This window comes from Molossus molossus, unplaced genomic scaffold (assembly GCF_014108415.1).
Source record: "Molossus molossus isolate mMolMol1 unplaced genomic scaffold, mMolMol1.p scaffold_m16_p_10, whole genome shotgun sequence".
Lineage (NCBI taxonomy): Eukaryota > Metazoa > Chordata > Mammalia > Chiroptera > Molossidae > Molossus > Molossus molossus.
In genome coordinates this window covers 35,719,794-35,736,953 of record NW_023425345.1, presented here as the reverse complement: position 1 = coordinate 35,736,953, position 17,160 = coordinate 35,719,794, and the positions used below count along the sequence as shown (strand labels likewise).

General features: G+C 40.3%; 1 protein-coding gene across 1 annotated transcript in view; it reads right to left on the bottom strand.

Moving 5' to 3' along the window:
• RASSF8 (Ras association domain family member 8) overlaps window positions 1-17,160 on the bottom strand; it is a 72,980-nt gene that overhangs the window by 12,008 nt on the left and 43,812 nt on the right. Inside the window, exon 2 of the mRNA XM_036253044.1 lies at window positions 3,014-3,218. Coding sequence (XP_036108937.1) covers window positions 3,014-3,116 — 103 coding nt within the window. The 5' untranslated portion in view covers window positions 3,117-3,218. The remainder of the gene's footprint in view (window positions 1-3,013; window positions 3,219-17,160) is intronic.

Here is a 17,160-nt window from a genome sequence, read left to right as displayed (position 1 = left end):
TGACACTAGGCACCTAAGTGGCGTGAAGCAGAAAGCCTTTCCCTCAGTCTCCTTGATTTCTTCCTCCTCCTCTTTTCCTCACTAACGTTTTGTTTGCTGTACTTTAGAAAAAGGAGAAGGGAGAGAAAGAGAGACATAAACATTGATGTGAGAGAGAAACACTTTGCCTCAGTATGTGCCGCAGCCGGGGACTGAACCCGAAATCTGGGTATGTGCCCTGACTGGGAAGTGAACCTACCACCTTTCGGTGTACAGGACGACACCCTGACCAACCGAGCCACTCCAGCCAGGGCTTGTTAGCTGTACTGTGAGTTCTAAGCTACCTGGGGGCAGAAATACCTTCTTTTTATACTGCTGGTTTAGCCTATTGTAAAAACAAATGCATTTTTTTGACAATAACTTGGGACAGATGGTCTGCCAAAGGCTTTCTGTTTACATACAAATCTCAGAAGTCATTGAACTCTGAAATAAGACATTTCTGGGATAGTTTATGGAAAAAACAAGGCACAATATTTGAAAGTAGGAACATTTCAGAAAGCCTGAGATGTATAGGAACCAAACACACACAGTGTACTCGTTGGGTGGTTTAACCAATTCGTGCCAATTAAGTGTTTCAATCATGATTTCACTTTTAGTTATTCTGTCTCTTATAATTTCAGAATGTGCTCTATTTCTACCACCTAAATATAACCTGTCAAGAGAGTCAAAGATCAGAGTAGTAAGTATTCTTTCTATACTCCTAGACATGTTCAACATCTTTTATCAAATTATGTTCTGATTTGATGGGATGGCTCAGCAGTGCCGCGTCAGAACACGTTAGCTGCCATATTTGCAGACTGACGACTTGCGCACATATTTTTATATCTTGATGGTTTCCTGAAGTAATTTTAGCTACCCAGAAAAACTCAATAACCCTAATCCATTATATATATATATCCATTATACACACACACACACACACACACACACACACACAGTGCTGCCATGAAGCACATAGGCTGGCCTTAAGCCGAAAAGCCGCTTCATTATCAATTTTTAGAAACTGCAGCCAGCCCACACTCTGCTGATGGTATAAACTTTCACTGTCTTTAAGTGGCAGAAATTCTGGTGGTGTTACAACAGCAATTTCCCCTAATTAATAAGCCTTCTATTATTTCTTATAGTAGAAATTAGGTCAATTACTACAACATTTTCATTTGGTGTTTAGACTGAACACCAATAACTCTCGTTGCAAGACAGACCTGAGGGAGTCGGCAGCACGTGGCCCTTGGCTGACTGCCAGCAGAGTCATCTCTTAGATGAGCTCTGAATTCAATGAAGTATTTGTGACACAGAAAAGGAGTTGCTGAGCCAAGCTTGGAGAAATATCATATAACATTCATATTCGAGTTGTCAACTTTTCAAAACAGGTCTGGACTGAGTTACCAAAGAAGCAAAAATGAGGAATAGATTCAGTTAAAACTTCTTTTTAGCTTGTTCACAAACAAGTACACTCTTTAGTCCAAGTGGATAATCTCACGCCTGGTACATCTGGGCATTTTCCCTTTGAAATTCTGCGTAGAACATGTGGTGACCACATGGGCAGATGTAGCTTGCTACCCTCCTCAAGTACCCTGGCTTTTGTTTTTTTGTTTTTACTACTGCCCATGGCTTGATTCTCAAATACAACAAAGTTTAGGTTTGATACTTACTAATCCTAGATTTCACTGAGCAGGGAAAATAACAAAACAAAAATAACTCTGAATATTTAATTCAAATAAATTATGTGAAACCTTTAAAAGCAAGTTGGTTGCAAAGAATACATAATAAAATCAAATGCCTTATTTCTCTCCTCTGTAATAAATGAACTCAATTCAATAACAGTATTAGTCCCAGCTGCAGAACATGCTGTTGGCTGTGAAAGCCTAGGATCTGCAGCATCGTCTGATACATGGGTGTGCTGTACACTCACTATGTGATTATATAAGGCAGACCAGGAGAGAGCCCCGCTTTGTACAGGGCACTGCCGATGTCGAACAGTGCATCTGCCACACTGTCTCTCCAAAACGTCAGGCTGACTTGTAATCCTGAGCTAATCTGGCAAGCTTTCAATGTGAACTATCATGACACGAAACAAACTTTTGATAAGAAGCTCAAAGCCAAAGAGTACCTAGCATGGTTCTGAACACAGTTTCCTCCTAACACATGTTTGCTAAATTAGGGATTTAAGATGCCAATAAAAACTTGAACCCACATTATTGGCTTTACTGATGTAGGTGCTTATGCCTTTATCATATTCCCAAAGGATTTAAGGCAACTAAAAAACACACATAAAATGTGATAAAGATAAACTGGGAGTAAATAAGAAGCAAAGCTGCAACAGGGTAATTGAATAAGATGGAGTCACTAAGCATATACTTGACAACTTCATCTTCACTATGTAATGAGATTTAAAAAGTACACATTCGCCTGGCTGCTGTGGCTCAGTGGACTGAGTGTGGTCCCATGGACTGAGAAGTCATGGTTCGAGCCCGGGTTGCAGGCTCATCCCCGGTAGGGGTTGTGCAGGAGGCAGCTGATTAATGTTTCTCTCTCTCACATTGATGTTTCTCTCTCTCTAAAAAATCAATAAAAAATATATTTTTAAAAAGTATGCATTATCTTTCTAGTGAAGTACCACGTTATTTAACTTGTTGCATTTTCTTTTCTAAAAGTATACCGAACAAACAGTAAAGAGGATTTTTCCTAATGAGGGGTCTGGGAACTAGGACTCTAGGTTTTGACGTTTGCAGTTCCAGAAATCATTGTTTAGGATAAACAGCAGAAGAGAAGACATTACAGACTCTAAACTCAAGAATAGTAAAATGTGGGGGGAACCAGAGAACCAGGGTCTTTACAGATTTACCTAGGCGCAGGGAATGGTGATAATATTGTTCTTGTGAGATGTATCATGAAACCAAATGAAAAAAAAACCACTAGAGATCTATATTTAAAACAAACAAATATACAAACAACGGGACCCTTTATCACTTACCTATTGCTTGAGCTAAGGCTATTACAACCTCCTGGCAAGTTGTGACTTCAGTGACCCCACAAACGATCCTCTGAACTCCATCCACCCATACTTTAAGTTCCATGGTGCACCAGCCAGTCACGCAAGAGCCCTGAGCCTGGTCATCAAAGGTGTCAGGTCATGTCTCTGGCTATAGAAACACGGAGAAGGCAGTCTGTGCAGTCAGCTAAAAAGAGGAAAAAACATTTTTAATAGAATCTTAGTATTTCTTCTAGTATGTAAATATTACACAAAACACATTTTAATATGTGATAATCCTACTACCATTAATGACCAGGTGCTTACTTATTTTACAGAACTGAATTCAACAGCATGAATGTACCTACAGCCACCTGTCACGACATTGTTCATATTACTACTGTTTTCACAATGTAATTTTAACCATAAAGTCACTCGCTATTGGGTAAATAAATCTTATTTATTAGATTAAGTCCTACTGTTGCCTTTAAAAAATATATATTTCATTAGAATCATTTCCAAGGTTAAAGAGAAATAAAACTTTTTTTTCTTTTGTCATTTTAGGAATCATAAGTAACAACCAGTTTCTACAGCCGTGGCAGTATTTGCAGAGGCCTCTGCATAACTCACTGCATTCCTGTTTCCTGCATCCCTCGCCTCGCGCTCTTCCCTGAGGACCAAGAGTGCTGTCTTCCCCACGAAGCCCCAACACCACGCTCGGCATAAGGCTCAGGCGTACAGAGAATACTGGCTGAGGAAAATGAGTTTCTTTGATGACTGACAACTTCCCCATATATGTCCTTTTCTCACTTATTTAATTAGGACTTGATAATTTTCTTAAGTTCTAAGTTATTCCAATAATATATACCTTAACTTTTTGTTATACTTGCTGTTTCCCCAGTGTTTGATTTTTTTAACTTAGCTGCATTGCATGTCAAGCAAAAATCTTTACATTCTCCTACAGTCAAACCAAATGCCTTGATTTCTTCCATTCACTAGAGTGTTATTATTAGCTTGCTAAAGATCAATTACACACAATTCTTTTTCCTTTGGGTATTGAAAATCTCCACTCTCCCTGCATTAAATTTTTAAGCAACTATGATTTGTTTGTCCCCTGTCCTGTGATCACTCAATTTATTTCTTGTTTTTAAAAAAATGTTCAAGTTTATGAGGTGTAATAAACACTGATTTAATTAGAAATAACATAACGTTGTTTAAAGGTTTATAACAGAACTGGTATTTCGAGATTAATGACTTATTAAAAAGCTTATTTAAAAACCCCTAAACAGTAACTACAAACAGTAACTTAGTCCTTGTGCATTCTATTAAAGGACCTAAGACAGTTCTAGGCCACCTGGTCACCTGGGTAGATGAGTCAGAATATGTGTGAGTTGAAGGAGAATAAACCTAATAATACTCCTGCTTTCTCAAGGGAAGTTGCAAAAACAGTTCTTGTCATCCTGAAAACAAGGGAAAGGACTGAATTTCCCAGCATGCTGCTGTAGCTCTCTCTGTAGTGCTAAGGTGGGTTCACAAACACCTATGTAACCAGAGAAAGGGCCATTTGCCTATGACAAACTGATTCCCATAACTGTGTTCCTCAGTAATGAAGTCCTGTGAGCTGTTCAAGTTTCTGGGGAGAAAGGGTTCAAGTCAAAGAACTGTAAGAAACCCAGTAAATAAAGTTAATCAAGTTCCTTCACATGCGCCTTTAACAGGCTGGTGTGCACTCTACACTGCAAATGAGGGTTATATGCTGCTGTCCCCAGTCTACTTAGGGAACATTTAAGGAAAGGAAACAGTAGAGTTATGACTTAGAACAAAATCTGTTTTCTTCTCTGCTAGGCCCTCTACTAAAATTAGAATATTTATTATTCTTGTAATAAAATTAAGATTAAAAATGACCAAACTATATATACTGAGATATATATATATAATATATATACAAATTAAATTATTTGATTAAAATAAATAAAAAACTGAACAAAAAAAACTCAGCTGCAATAAAATCTAGTCCCTTATTTGTCATTAAAAAAATTTAAACTTGGGAAACCTAACGAGAAAGACAGCAGATCTCGTTAAAAGTCCCCCTCCTCACAAAGAAACCCGTCATTTCAAAGAAATGTATGAGGCTCGTTTTTAATTTCTATAAAGGCTTTAGTATACTACCATATATTCTCCTATATAAATTATCACTGTTTCACCTTGAGCTTTTAATCATTAAGCGACAGCAAATGAGCATAAAACACATGTGCATCTGTTAGCTATCAGAGTGCAGTAACACGGGAAAACACTGAGCGTGAGCAATGCTGCCCAGTTAACATAAACGTGCAGGGTCTCTAACCACTGGTCAGACTTCCTGCCATGGGTCATCACAGAGCAGACCAGCATCTGCATTTCTGTTTCACCACTAATATCGTTCAACCTTGAATCATTAAGGAGGGTAGGAAATGCCTTCATGGATCAGATCAATGAACAACACAGTCCATTTTTTCCAGTTACGGCTTCTGTCAAGATCGGGGCTGTGCTGACAATCATCCTTAACTTCCCTCAATAACAGGGTGCTATTGATGCGTCATCTGAAGAACCTGTCTCCCCAGCAGAGGCCCCTAGAAATCCCTTCTAAGGGCTGTCACTCTGCTCTTTCCTTCAGACCCTCCAACTCCTGAAGTTCTGCTCCCTGTCCCAAAACTAGACTAGAGGGAGGAATGGAAGACCTACATTGCAGGGGCATGTGATGGACTGGAATTAAAGACTCAGGAAGCAAAAAGGCTTTGGAATCTCAGCTGGAACTTGGAATAATTTTTTCCACGGAAACGGTGATGCAGGTAGAAAGTAAGGTTCTACTGTAAGGGTATTAACATAGGTGAGTATATGTTTTCATAATGAGGTTTCTATATTCAAACCACTAATATTTTAATAATGAAGAACTAGGTTTATTAAGTAACATGCTACTGCTGAATATGTGTTCTTTATCTAAGAACGATTTATTATCTTAAAAGCCTACTGAAATTAAGCATCTGCATTTGTGGAAACATATTCCCCCAAGACCAGTGCTTTAATAAAGCAATTACAGTCAATCCTCATTATTCACAGGTTCTTTATTTGCAAATTCACCTGCTCACTAAGATTTGTGTGTAACCCTGAACCAACACCAGTGGCCTGTTCACAGCCATTCACAGACACGGACACGGCAGTGGAAACGTGAGCTCCCAGCTGAGGCTGCACAAGTCAGCCTTCTTGTTTCTGCTTTCACACTGTCAGCAAGGGTCCTCGTCGCAGTCTATGTGGGGCTGTGGTTTTGCATTTCCGTTGGTTATTTCACTGGTTCACATGGCCCCCACGCACTGTGCTGAGGGGCTGTCTAGTGTCCTAGGTGCAAGAGAGCTGTGATGTGCCTTGAGGAGAAAAACAGGTGTGTTGGGTAAGTTTTGTTCAGGCAGGAGTCTGGTGCTGTTGGCTGTGAGTTCAGTATTAATAAAGCAACAATATACATTAAATAAGGTGTGTTTCAACAGAAAAACATATAAAACAAGATGATGGACTGATCAGTTGACAAAACTGTTGTAACCAAAGACTTTCACGAATAACAAGAATTGACCTCATATTTTTACATAGTAATAAGTTCCTTTCATGGCAAATATCAAGCTACTGTGTAAATTCCATTATTCCCTAGACACTAGACACAAGCATACAGACGCAGCTTACTGCCAATTTTAACATTTCCTTCATTGCTAATTTTGCTCAAGATCTAAGGTTATCGCATACCATGCATAGCATTCTCCGTAAAACCAGTCCACAGATAAACTGGACGACAATAGAATCTTCCCAATCAGAGCAGCTACTTTAATGAAATCAAATGCTGGTGCTAGTAGTTTTTTTGGCATTATAGAGAGATTCAGTACAATGAACACAGTATATTCTGAACAGTAGTTATTCGAACCATTAATAATCAGATACCCAAACTCTCATTTGTATAGAAAACTGGTTAAAAACAAAACAAAACAAAAAACTAAAGGGAGCATAGGTTAGCTCATCCTAAAACTAATTTGATATAGGAATTAAATGAAGTTATGTTGAACAGCTGTTACCAACTAAAACCAGTATCTATTTTCTGATGTTCGGATGATGACCGAGGTGAGGAAGGTATGTCTGTGGGCACCTGCAGCCTGTGGAGATGGGAAAGGAACCGGAGATGTAAGAACCTGGAGAACGTGGAAGGCTGAAGCACCCTGGGGGGGGGGGGGCACACGAGGAAGGGGGGGGGGTAAGAAAACAGAATCTGGTGAATACAGCTTTCTGGAAAACAGCCTCAAACGCCACGTGTGGGTCACTCTGATTCCGTACTTTGGACACCCAGTTCAATAGAAGCTGCTTTTAGCAAACCCGTGATTTTGCTATAATGCAGTGCTGCTCTGGTGTCACAGAAAGTGGGCTGTTATAAAAAGGTACACAGCGTTAGTAGTGTTTGCTAAGGAAGATGATCTTAGCAAAATAAGTGCCTCCCCCAATTAAAAAAAAAAATCCTTACCTGAGGACATGTTTGTTTAAATTGATTTTCGGGAGAGAGGAAGGGAAAGAGGGAGAGAGGGAGAGAGGGAGAGAGAGAAAAAGAAACATTGACTGAACCTGAAACCTGAGTATGTGCCCTGAGGAGGAATCAAACCCAAGACTGGTGCATGGACGATGCTCCAATGAACTGAACCACGCCGGCCAAGGCCCAGAACGAACTCTTGCCAACAGACATCCCGCGAAGTGTGCCACGGAGAAGTAAGGGCCCACAGTCCAGCAGCTGGGAAACGTTTCACAGCACCATTTCTGGGAGATAGTGCACAGCAAGACAAACTTCTGATGCCCCATAGCAGAGAAACCGGCTGACCTGTGTTAACTTACAGTGACGTAGCATGGAGGTGTGGGGTGTGAAAAGGGGGTACAAGTATCCTGCTGAGCTACCGGATATAAATTATCAACTTTTGTTGTTGTTAATCCTCAAAAAGGATATTTTTCCATTGATTTTTTTTTTTTTTATAAAGTTGAAGGGAGGGATCAATTGGGGGGGGGGGGGGGAGACATGTCAGAGAGACACAACCCTGACCAGGGCCAAGGATCAAACCCGTGATCCTTTGGTCCACAGGCCAATGCTCTAACCACTGAGAAAACCAGCCAGGTCCAAGTTACCAACTTTGGAAAAATATGCCTATATATAAAGTAAGATTTCTGCCCGCCTTTTAATGTATTTTGAGGCATCTAGAAGTGGTGATGGATACACTGTTTAAAATTTAGTAGGAACAATACAAAACAAATGAGAAAATGTAATAGAACCCAAACTTTTCTCTCTCTCTTAAATGAAGTCTTTACTGCCATGATTGAGCCTTGTCTTTTAAAGATGGGTTTTATATTTTTCTTTTCAGAGATTCACCTAAATCATAGGGTATTTCTTCAACAGTACGTTTTCAAAAGTTGAATATTAAGCAATCTCTGCATATTAATTATGAAATCCAATAAACCCATGTGTTTTCCTCTGCTCTTCATCACCCTAGGGTCACAGTATTCAACACACACAAAATGATTTAATATTTCCCAAATATTACATGCTCAAGTGACCATTCTGCAATTATGGCAAGGAACAGCATGAGTACTTACTATGTGCTAATAAGCTCGGTGACTGAGTCTCACTTATTCCCCACAGCACAATAAATGAGACACAATACACAAGCAAGTTGGGTGTCATTAGGCCTCATTTTAAAGATGAGATAAGTGACTCTCAGAGAGCTTATATAGCTCTCCCAAGGTCAAAATCCTAGCAGTGTAAGGACATACATACATTAAAAATGGGGATGAATAAAGAAATTAAAGAGCCCTGGCCAGTTTGGCTCAGCAGTTAGAGCGTCGCGACGCCTGTGGTCCAGAGGGACCCAGGTTTGGTTCCCGCTAAGGGCACGTATCTCGGTTGTAGTTTGTCCCCGGCCCTGGTTGGGTTGTGCGGGTGGCGACCACTCGATGTGTCCTTTTCACGGTGATGTTTCTCTCTCTCTCTCCCTCCCACTCTATCTGAACAAAAAATGGAAAAATGTCCTCAGATGAGGATAAAAATAAAGGAAGGGAGGAAGGGAGGGAGGGAGGGAGGAAGGGAGGGAGGGAGGGAGGGAGGGAGGGAGGGAGGGAGGGAGGAAGGAAGGAAGACATAAGGCAGGCCTCTCCAAAAGGATTCACTGTACTCAAATAAATGTTTTTAAAATGTCCTAAGTTACACAAAGAAATCTCATTCATCACCTGCTGGGAATTTATTTCTATCAATAAGCAACGATCAGACGACATGCATGTACCTGCCATTTCAGGAGAGAGAAAGAGGCAAACCAACTGAATCAGTAAGACGACAGCTCTGACTCAGATGCACACGCCAGCAAAATGAGGGTCTGGAAGTCGGGTTCACTTTTCAGCACTAGCAAATTATTCCCCTGGTTTTGAAAAAGTACATCCATATTTATTTTTACAGAGGAATGTTTGCATATTTGTGATCATTTTTAACTCTTGCCTTAAATACAAAGCAAAGTTTCTTAGAGATTTTGGCATTTTCTTTAAGTTCACACCACTAAAAACTGCTTTCTATAATAAGCTATTTTTTTCAAGGGAGTGTTCATTAGCAGAAATAGCATGAACCGAGGGTCAAATCCTGAGTCTGCTACTTTCTGTGATTTATTCAAGATGCATAACTTTTCAAGTGGCATTTTTTAAAAATGTACCTAGTACAGACAGGGCCTAGCAAAAAGTATTGAATTCATTAAAAGTTCTATGTATGGAAATAAAAATTTTAACTTTTAAAAATTAAAAATTTTTTTTTTACTGAAGGAAAAATCAATAGAAAAGCAAATTTTTAGAAATATTATTATTATTTTAATAAGAACATCTGAAAGTAAAGACCTTTTATTGTGTTATGTACCTAAGAGCAACCAACACTCTCAAAGTTTTTACATGGAGATTAGAAATAATCGGGAATAGCATCCATACTAAAAATTTTCAATTGCATCTAGTATAAACATGGTACAAATCAAGTTAAAGTTATTGGTATTAAAATACTGATCCTTCGCTCGGCTGGTGTGGCTCAGTGGTTGAGCATCGACCCATGTACCAAGAGGTCGCCAGTTTCATTCCAGGTCAGGGCACATGACCAGGCTGTGGGCCCGATCCCCAGTGGGGGGCACGCAGGAGGCAGCCAATCAATGTTCTCTCTCATCAGTGTTTTCTATCTCTCTCTCCCTCTCCTTTCCTCTCTCTAAAATCAATAAAAGGAAAAAAAAAATTTTAATAAAGTAAAAACTGAACCTTCTAATTAAGCACTACCTTAAAAAAACTTCTCAAACAAATTTAACTATTAAGTTTGGTATTTTGTTTAGCACCAAATTTAGTCTACAAGAGCCATTACCTTCAATTGAGGTTTGTATTCAAAGCCCATCTCCAGATAGATTGTTGACAATTACAGTGCACTTTCTATATCATATATAATGTTAAACCCATATCTAGATTTAGGGATGGAGACTTTTCCCATACTCAGAAGTGTTAACCAACAGATCATAAAACTGTATCAAAACCTTTTAGAAATATAGTATTTTTCCAGGATGGTACTTATTTCTGAACTAACAATTTGGATAACTTTGACCTGTCAATTATAGTGCTGAGCAAAAACAGAGAATTAATATGTAATAATTATAATTTTAAAAGCAAAATATTTACAATTAGCTATATTAGAAAACAGAGAGATGTGTTTCCAAGAACTAAAGCTAGTCTCAAAAGTAAGCTCAACTTTAAAATAATTCCTTTTATCAGTCTAATATACTAACTGATACCATCAAAAAGTCATTTCTTCCCTATTCTGCCCGCCCCCATGGTTACCGTTTATAAAATAATTCTAATACTCACGGAAACACAAGAATATGTTTATTAGATTGACTTCTTGTTTGACATCTAGCTGACAGAGCACTACAAAAGCAAGTGATTTGCTTCAGATTTTAAGCCTGCAGCATCATACCCTGGAAAGGGTGACTGGGGAAGAAGGATGGAGAAATCGGAGAGCCATGGACGGTAGGTATAAGGGATGCCACAAACATGATGGAAAGGGATTGAGACCAACACCCAGGAACATACAATTCAGTCTAGGTCAAGGCCTCCAGTGGCCCTCATCGCCCTCACGCAAGCCAATTCTGATGGCCGTAATCTCTAGTGGTAGCCCGGGAAACTTTAACTGGCATGCCACCGTTCCCCCATACAAATGCGACTAATCTTGGCACAGGCATCTCCCCTTTTCCTTCCTTGCTACCCTTCCAAACTTGCCATATTCTTCTTCCCAAGACAAAAGCCTACCAACACCACCAAAACTCACGTTTTGCTCTGAGGAAGCCACAGATTCCTCACATCTACAGATGTCAGAGAGGAATGGGCATTTGATGGGACTTCCTTCAGGCACGTGAAGGGCACTCATTTTAAAGAGTTTACTGAGACAAAATGGGTAAGACGGCTTGCCTTTCGGAGCTAGCAAACATTGGCCGTCAACTAGTACAACTGTTTCCTTGAACACAGAAGGCTATGGCCTGGACAGATTATATCACTGGATTAAGGTCACATGGATAGATGCTAGCAGGGTCAATCTTTGGAATGCTGTAATAATATTAACTTGATTATTCTGAAATCTGAAATTAAATGACTAACCTTTACATATATTGAAATAAATTAATTGCCCAGTAGAGATGTTACTGAGGGAGTTGCTCCTGTAAAGAACTGTAGTTAAAACAGACCATAAAACAGGGGTTAGCACTGATACAAGAACATTAACATAAAAAACCTACATGCAGTCTGTTCTTCCTAATTTTTTAAAATGTTTATGGGACGTGGAACAGTGGGGACCTTGCAACTTAATTTTAGTGGCACAAAAATCTCTTAAGAAATATAAAAATGATGGCTGGGTTCGATGTCTTGCTAGAGTAAAATAAAAAGCCACCTGCGCCCTGGCCGGTTTGGCTCAGCGGTTAGAGAAATATAAAAATGACGGCTGGGTTCGATGTCTTGCTAGAGTAAAATAAAAAGCCACCTGCGCCCTGGCCGGTTTGGCTTAGCGGTTAGAGCGTTGGCCTGCGGTCCTGAGAGACCCGGGTTCGGTTCCTGCTAAGGGCACGTACCTCGGTTTCAGTTTGTCCCCGGTCCTGGTTGGGTCGTGCGGGTGGCAACCACTCGATGTGTCCCTTTCACATCTATGTTTCTCTCTCTCTCTCTCTTCCTCTCTCTCCCTCCCACTCTATCTGAACAAAAACGAAAAAATGTCCTTGAGTGAGGATAAAAAAAAAAAAAAAAAAAAAAATCATCTGCTTTGCAGTTTTATCTTCTGTTAGAATCCCAGCCTACATTTTGGGCCCTTCAGAATAGTTGAAGGCAGGTGTGTAGTTCCAAATTCTGTGGTGTTTAACTTCGGGGAAAGCTCCCAGGACTGGCATAAGAGACCACACTCTGGAAGCACTAACATGAAAAATCCCAAACTGTGGCATCGGCTGAGTTGAGCTTTCTACTGCGTGTGCTATTTCACGGTCCTTTTCACAGTCACGAGGAAACCGGCAGCGAGCAGGTCGTGTGATAATGTGCTTCTACTGAAAAAAATCACTGACAACTTGGTGCTAGTCAAAAGACAGATTTAAGTACAAACAGATTTGTGATATTTCTCCTTAAGCAGATATACTTTGATACCTTCATTGTAAACCAAAACTTCAAAGGAAAACATGTCCTTGTTTTTACTGAATCTAGTCAGAAGGAATAGTGAATAACTAACACTTATTGATTGAACTCTTATTATGCGATAGATGCAAAGTTAACTATTATATACGTATCTACAGTATTATTACATAATCCTTTCTATACCCATCTGTAGCTCAATGTGACATAAATTATTATGAGACAAATGAGGAAACTGAGGTAGAGACAAATCAGTAACTTGTCCAAAGTTACTCAGCCAGCAAGAGGCAGATCCAAATCTGACAATGGTCATAACCACTGAAAAGCTACTTATCTTTACAAGATAAAGTTAATGGTCAAGTTTGCAAGGACATCTGGAAGCACCAATCCCGGCTCAGGAGAGAAAGCATCAAGCAGACGTGACCATGGGGTCTATAAACTCCAATACTACCAAGCGAAGCAGTATGTCTGGCCTACCTGTTGCCACAGAACTGGGATGAAGCAAACAGCAGATGAACAATAATCACATCAGACTTACTACAGCCCTCATGGCCCCTGACGTTCCTGCGGAACAGAGCTGGGATCTGAGTCCAAGTGTTATCAGACCGTCAGTGTCTATGTCCTTTCTTCTACAGTAAGCTGTCTTCTCCAAACCTGAATATAGTGGGCTACTTCATTAGTGATTTTTTAATCCATTTGTGTGAAAGCAAATCATGTTCAATACCTTACAGACACCATTCAGGCATAATGAAAGGATTTCCTGATTTCAATATTTAGGGCAGTCTGCCATGAAACACACAACTTTACTTAATAAATAAAAAGAAATTTATTTTTCGTCTATGAAGCCAAGATCATCATAGACTTCTCACTCATAATATCATAAATATTGAACTCATCAATTCTGACACATGATTTCTATAGTTATGATTATGTGTGTAAACTTTTCAACAAAACATGTTTTTTAGTTATAGTTCAATAGTAACTTCAAATAGCCAAACTATGGATCAAAACATGTTCCATTGCAGGTATGTGTTTCTAAGCTAAATTAATATGTAAACATTTCAAAGCCAATATAAAATCATTTGGGGAGGAAACTGTAATAAAATAAATATACAACTAAAGGAAAATTTTAGCTCCTTGGGTCAAAGGGGTTACCAGACTATAAAACTTCTACTAACTTTAATTTTAAGATTTAATTAACACAGTAAATAAAGCAGAACGGTTTAAATTTTTTTAAAAAAATTTCATTACTATCCTTATTTAGTGGATAAAGTACTAAATACTTTAAAGCCAGAAATTATATTTGGCAAAACTAAAGCTGCCTAATCTCTAAGAATCTCATTTCACAGAAAGCTCTCTATGGAGCACACCCCCTTCTTTCCAAGGGCATGCTCTCCTGACCCACCAGCACACCCAAACCTCTCCTCCCTCTTAGTCTCTCAAGGAGTCCCTCCCCCCAGCTCCAAGGGCCCTTCTTTTGTTGCAACTTGTTTCCTGTGCCCATTTCTTCTATGGCCCACTTCTACTTCTGTGACTTTCTATATAGACTCTCTTATAAAAAATTTACAAAGTATCCAAACAACTTAAAAAGGTAGTTTCCCCTTAATCTTTAAGACTCAAGAACAATTTTGCTTATTCTACTTATTTCCTGAAGAAAACCTAATTAAATAAGAAAATCCTTAGATGAGATGTAAAAATAGGTGTATCTTCTGGTGATATTTTAAAGTAACAGGTATTTCCCACTGTAATAAAATTTTAATAGAAACGTGTAATAAGATAAGTACTACTATTGTTCCAAACTGCCACGCTTTACTCCTCGCTATCATTACTGGCCACTCTCTTTAGATACTGTGTGAGCTCTGCATTTAGTTGGGGAAGTCGCGGGCTTCAAATATTTGGGAAGTGTTGGGTTTAGTGGGCATTCAGTATTACTGAAGAAGATAGATACTATTTCTGAGAGGTACATTGTGGAATTTCAGGGCGAAAGACCTATTTATTGTAGATATCATCATCGATGCTGACTAAAATGAGACTCTACTCAACAATATCCTGTTTATGGGACTGGACTCAGGCCTCGTCTCTGCCCTTTACGGAACTGGAGCACCAGGTGAGGATGGCTGAGACCTGCCAGTCAGCAGTCGGATCTAAGGAAGAAAGCTATACACCTAACTTGGAGCACACGACTAAATAGAAAAGGCTCAACTGCAGGGTACAGCTACTGAAGCAATTAATTAACTATTCCAAATTTCCAATACACTTTCCAAATCAAACTGCTTGCTTGGGGGGGGGAGGTTCCTTTTTTTTTTTTTTATGTTTAAATTTATTTGCATTTCATTAGTATTCTGATTTCCACCATGTATTTACATTTTACCAAGTCCTACATTTTCAAAGTAGAGAGCAAAGCTCAAGCACCGACAATCCTGGCAACAGTTACCTGCAGAAGTATCAACCCATGGAATGAAATGGGTCAAAAAACATGGCCAAGAATGACTCCAGAGGTCACTAAAACCTGCCTCCTGCTCCCTCCGTCAGCGAGAAGGAAAGTAGCAGCCAGGTAATAAGTTACTATTTAGATAGAAGGGAGTTGGGGATGATATGGAATAGTGTCTAGGGTATAAGAAAATTAGATCTTTAAAGAAATGTTTTCATTGAAGCATAACATACTACAAAAAACAAACAAACAAACAAAAACAAACCTATGAAAATTTAAGTGTGATGAACGCAAATCCAAGATTAAAAAGAACCCCTCTCCTAGTCCCAACCCTTTCCCTGAAAGGCAACATCATTCTGACTTCTGTCATCACAGACCAGCTGCGCCTGTTTCTGAATTCTGTGTAAACGGACGACAGCACGCGAAGTGGTGTCTAGTCTCTTTGGTGTGAGAGTATGTGTGCTGAGCGTCATTACTGCTGCTGTGCAGGGCAGTGGCTCACTCCTTCTCACTGCAGCAGAGCTTTCCCTGTCTAACTACGCCACGAATCACTCCTCCATCTACTGGTGATGGGCGTCTGCACTGTTCCCAGATCGGGGCTTCGAACACTTGCGGCTCAGAGTGCAGAAGCCACATCAGCGTCTGCCTGCCAACAGATCCATTCCCCTGCTGCCCCAGCCTGCCCTTCCCTGTGCGTACCCATCTTATCTGTTATTGCTGGGGAAAATCTTTCTTAAACACAGACTTGACTGCACACTCCTGCTCGGAATCCTCCAATGGCTCTCTACTGCCTCCAGGATAAAACCCAAACTCCTCACAAGCCACGGAGGTAGGTATGACCTCCTGACCACCTTGCAGCTCGAAGTTGCCCTCTACGTTCACATCGAAGCCTTCCAGGCCTTTATGTGTGGTTCTCTCCAGCGTCTCTGTGCTGCATGTGCTGTTCTCCCTCCTTGGAAGATGCTTCGGATTCTTGCACCTCCTTCAAACTCACTTCAGCCTCCGTCCAGGCACTTTTCCCCAATCTTTTGGCCCCTCTTCTGACCTGGAGGCGGCCACTCTCCCCTGTGCATCCAAAGCATTGTGCTTTTGTTTTATCGTAGCAGCTGCCTACCTCCTCTGATTCCCACACTACCGCATGAAGCCCTCAGCACAGTAGCTGACATAGGTCACGCCGTATGTGTTTGCTGAGTAACACAGGTGCTAACTGCACAGGACAGACACCATCAGTTTACATTTAACTGGGGGGGAAACATAGACTAATGCAAAAGTGTCAGTGTGGCCCTGGCTGGTTTGGCTCAGCGGTCAGAGTGTTGGCCCACAGACCAGAGAGGCCCAGGTTCAGTTCCCGCTAAGGGCATGTACCTCGGTTGCACTTTGTCCCCGGCCCTGGTTGGGGTTGTGTGGGTGGCAACCACTCGATGTGTCTCTCTCACATCAATGCTTCTCTCTCTCTCTCTCTTCCTCCCTTTCTCCCTCCCACTCTCCCTGAAGATGAATGCAAAAATGTCCTCAGGTGAGGATTTTTTTAAAAAGTGTCAGTGTGCACCCTGAGGTGACAAAATTGGCATTCAAGTATTTGAAGTCCAGTAAAGCCCTGCAGTATTGATTTAAACTCCTGGAATAAATGTTAAGTCTTGCCATTAGAGATGCTATGCTATTGTAAACAGTATACCACATGGTAAAATTCTTCAATATACCTATCCCAAGGCAATACCTAAAGAAGGAATGCTACTGTTCTAATTCACAATTCGTGATTCCCATGTGCTTGTAAATGTATAATTGAAATAATTTTTATGGATGTTAATTTTTTAAACAGTGAAAGAAAATAGCCTGGCCAGTGTGGCTCAGTGGTTGAGCATCGACCCATGCACCAAGAAGTCCATTGGTTCAATTCCCGGTCAGGGCACATGCCTAGGTTATGGGCCCAATCCCCAGTGGGGGGCATGCAGGAGATGGCCGATGGATGTTTCTCTCTCATTGATGTTTTTATCTCTCTCTCCCT